Here is a 4,343-nt window from a genome sequence, read left to right as displayed (position 1 = left end):
AGAAGTAAATAAAGTAGCTAATATTAATAACGCGTCGATGGTGTTAAGGTGTGCGGGGTCGGGGGGTATACGGGGTAGTGGTGAAATATGTTAGAAGACCGGGTTCCGGCGTTTTATAAAGCTATGTCACTCTTAGCACCTCATATGGGCTGGACAAGCGATCAGTGTGTTAATGGGATATGGAAAACTGACGCCAGCCGCCAACTTTTGTGGAAGAAAGACAAGCCTCTGACTACTCAGGAGAATGAGGAACTTAGAGCTTCTGCAAAAGAGGGAAAGCTTGGACCATCGTGGTCTTGGGCGACCTTACCTGGCGGAGTTATCTATGATACTAGTTCATGGCTTCGAAAACTGGGCGGTAGTAGTCCAGCAATCGAATTCCAGAAGACTGATGACCAACCGCCATGCCTCACGATGGAGGGTCTAATTAAGGAAGCCGACTGGATTGAGAATTATACTGTCAACCAATCAGCCGAGGTTACCCACTTCTTTCAAGTTGATCTGGACGTCGAAATGCCACCACAGCCAGTATTTTTGCTTGATTTGTCCGGATCCAAGACATCACCATTTAGTGTGGGGTTAGTTCTGGTAAAAGCTCCAGGATATCTGACTCGATTTCAAAGGCGTGGTCGCTTCGAGGTTATTAAAGCTAACCCAGATGGCTCACATATACTCTTCTCAAACAAAGGTGAATTATCGAAGACAATTACAATAGACTAGTTTTTAACTTTAATTTTTATGAGAAGATTGTTTTACACTTTAGAACCTGTTTACAGATAAAACACCTGTCTTATTATTTAAAGCTTATATCATATTTACGTTTAATAGATTAGCCCTTAGACCATGGGATAACCTACCCTCTTGATAGAGCTGGCCCAATAGCAGTTATCGCAAGACAATATTCAGCTGTCTATTAACTATGGTTGAGGAAAGTCATCCAATTTTAGCGCTTGGATCTTACTCTCTGCTACAAGCAACAAAGGATCGATGAAACTCTTCAGAGAACAGCTGTGTTGAACAAGCTTCTTGGGCGCGTCTTTATTCTTAGCAGGAGCTGAACTAGACGGTTCGCTTGTTTGAGACACGGTCCTTCCCCCAAAAATCCCCACAGAAGGAGCTGTGGTGCCAAAGGTAGGTTGAGATGATGTGTTTCTACCAAAAAGTCCACCGGTTGTTTGGGGGGTAGTTGAAGTGCCGAACAGGGAAGCAGGTGGAGATGCTAGCTGCTCTTGTAATAGCCATGTACCCGAATGTTTTCCTTCGAGGCTCCCTTTTACCGAACTGTAATACATCGATGGCTGCATGTCGCGTAGAGAACAGATAATTGAGTCGAGTCTAAGCGAGTAAAAGGGAGATTCCGGTCGTGGATACAGGCAGGTTGCTGCCATGACTTGTAGCAAAGATCCTAAGAGCAATCCTCTACATCCTTGGCTACATCCCAGCTTCCGCTGAAGAAGGTCATCGTGAACCTTATATAGTCCATTAACTAGGTACTGTAGGACCTCTGTCCTACATTCTTCAATGCGCCCTATCTTTGTTAGTATAAGCTGGCACGGACAAGGCAACATACTTGGAATATCTGCGCGGATTGGTAGATCAAATGTAGGCATGCCCTCGCAGGTATACCGAGCAGCTCTTTGTATACACCTTTGAAAGATGTCTTTATTCGCAAACACAAAAGAAACGAGAATGAGTTGTGCCAGTGTCTTATCCATTCTTTCCGGCAGTTTATAAGTCCCACCGTATGCCCAAAGCCATATGTCAGTACAGAACGAAAGTGCATCATAGCACTCTAGATCATCAACAATAGAAGCCATTTGTGATAGAAGATCTAATTGGGCAATCTTGGGAACGCCGCGGGGTTTTCCGTGTATGATTTTTAAGATCACCTCAAAGGCATGCACATCGAAAACATCCCCAAAGTCCCAATGATAAAGACCATCGTCTTGTTTGGAAGCTTCTTTGAAGGCGCTCGAGAACAACTTAGAAGCACGACGCGATGCAAGTGTCAGGTGCTTCTGAGAGCAGAGAAAATGTTTCTCGATGAATGTCGGCGACTCGGTGGTGCCAGCAGGTTCAGTGACTTCTTTGGACGGAGGAGGATCCTGCTTGGTTGCCAGGATGACTAAAGTGTCACCATTGGGGTCGATTGCAACGCAAGTATTTGACATGTTTGGTTGGCTGAAGTAATGGTGGGTAAAAGTGGTAGTAATGGCAGGAATAAAGAACAAAGTTCAGTTTCGTGCTGGGGAAAGGTCCCTCCCCTTTAAATGTAGCTAACTTGTCAGATCTCAGACTCTATATTTACCCCCCAATCATGGGGTGCCTTGAGACATTGACGGCGCATCTTGGGCCAGTAAAGAAAATCACACTTAACACAGCGGCTACAGAGGTGACTACCGCTTTGAGCGGGAAGGCGCTAAATATTACGTAACAATATGCAAGAGAACTGGCAGATAATAATTAGTAGACAGGCCTAATTAATTGTTCAGGCACACAAACTCATAAAAGTAATGGGCGCTAAATAACTCCAGACTATTGGTTGTAGATAAAGATGTCAATAACAGTCTCTTAAGATGATCCAAGCGCGAGGTTAAGATGAAGAAATTACGCTAAGATAAACATTATCGGAGTAATGCACGTGCGATAAGATATGGAAATCTGAACCGTACAGGCCACAACGTGAGTCAAAAGAACCTTGACAGTATTTGAAGTACCTGCCACAGATAATGCCAATATTCAACCGTACCGAACCAATAGCAGATAGAGCGGTTTCATCCCGACAAGCTCGAAGCTATGGGATGGGACTTCACTCAATAAGCTCGGAATTGAGGGACATGGGCTTCAAGAACACAAATCTCACAGACGTTGACTTTAGAGACCATACCAGTTATCTAGCACATTACTTGCACCAGCGAGGGCGCAAAGGCCTGCATTAGATCATTAGCAGATCGTGGACGCTGGTCCCGGTCTTCTCTGCTATCTTGAAATATGCTTCCAGGGCTCATTAAAAAAAGCTCGTAAAAACATAGACCATGATATTAATAGCATCTTCAAGTTGCTTGATCGGCAGCAACCACGAATTGCGCTCGGCGGGGCGGCAACCCGCTCTCGGAGTAGAAGGAACCGGAATTAAGGGTGTACGTGGAAGCGTTGGACAACGGTGCAGTAAAGTCAAGAATCGCAGCTCCAGAGGTGAACAGTGAAAGAATATACATAATCTGCCCCTGTTGCTGGTTCCCAAAGTGAAAAAGTCCTGGTCACGATTTCGGTAGACTTTTTCTACGTTGTGAAGGCGACCTTCTGGGGTAGCTTGGCGCAGCTCAGTAGCTCGGAATTCCAGAAGCTTGAATACCAGTCGGCGCTGTTGCGCTTCCGCTATCCCGATTGATTTCCGTGATCTGAACTCAAGCCCGATCGCTCAGAATCCGGCGTTCTTGTCGTGTTTTGTGTCGCTTCAATGGGGCAGTATGTATGTGATGTACGTCTACGCCACTCGCACGCCTGCTTCGGGCGAAGCTTGAAGCCGTCTGAAGGTGTCCATTAGAGAGATAGAAGATGATCACAAATTCCCGGAATTGAAATGGGAGACCCTCTTCGTATCGCAGCCGGTTATCGAAGATGTCGTTAGCACGAAGAAATCAACTAAACCATTATTGGAGGATATGCAAAGCCTCGAAAACACATACTCTGTGCGGCAGTTATAAGATTAACATAAGGGCCAAGATCTCTAGAGGAACCAGCGTCTTGCCGCTGTTGAGGATACCTGTGCGCCAGTACGGCTCTGCCGGCCTGGTTTCAGAGTCCGGGTATACAATAGCATAAGCCATTCTGATGGAGGTAGACTTCATGTTCGGGACTGGGTAAAACTCGTCACGCGCATTACGCTGTGCAAGTACTGGGTGTTAGTCTTGTCGCCCTCCGTCGTATACATTCGTGATCATTCGAGTGCTCTGCTCCATGGAACTTAGAGGTCTTAAATGCTAGAACTACTAGTTAGTAGCTTACTGGCTGTATTAGTTACCTGCACCTTGTAGGTCTTGGCGGCGGCACTGGCTGCACCAGTGCTAGGAGTAAGGTTATAAGTAGTTTAAAGAGGCTTTAGCCTTTAGTATATAAAGGTAAAGAATATTAATAAACATATATAGGTAAGATACTTATTACCTTTATTATTACCTAGAATCTTAATTTTAGCTAAAAAGTTAATATTTTAATAACTAACTTTAAAAATATATAAATAAGTAATTATTACTTTTTTATAAGGATAATTAAGCTTAAAGTATATAGAATATATATAAGGTAAAATGCTTAATAAAAGTAAGTTTATTAACTTAAAATAACTT

At 44.1% G+C, this 4,343-nt stretch overlaps 1 protein-coding gene across 1 annotated transcript; it reads right to left on the bottom strand.

Annotated features, from left to right (window-relative positions):
* Nucleotides 1-1,431: 1,431 nt before the first annotated feature.
* FSUBG_14099 (uncharacterized protein) lies at nucleotides 1,432-2,171 on the bottom strand (the record flags this gene model as incomplete). The annotated part of the gene is made up of 3 exons (XM_036679056.1): nucleotides 1,432-1,448; nucleotides 1,514-1,528; nucleotides 1,571-2,171. The coding sequence occupies 3 exons, from the start codon at nucleotides 2,169-2,171 to the stop codon at nucleotides 1,432-1,434; spliced, it is 633 nt and encodes a 210-aa protein (XP_036530442.1).
* Nucleotides 2,172-4,343: the final 2,172 nt, after the last annotated feature.

This window comes from Fusarium subglutinans, assembly GCF_013396075.1.
Source record: "Fusarium subglutinans strain NRRL 66333 chromosome Unknown NRRL66333_c0000576, whole genome shotgun sequence".
Classification (NCBI taxonomy): domain Eukaryota; kingdom Fungi; phylum Ascomycota; class Sordariomycetes; order Hypocreales; family Nectriaceae; genus Fusarium; species Fusarium subglutinans.
This window is presented reverse-complemented; position numbering and strand designations above follow the sequence as displayed.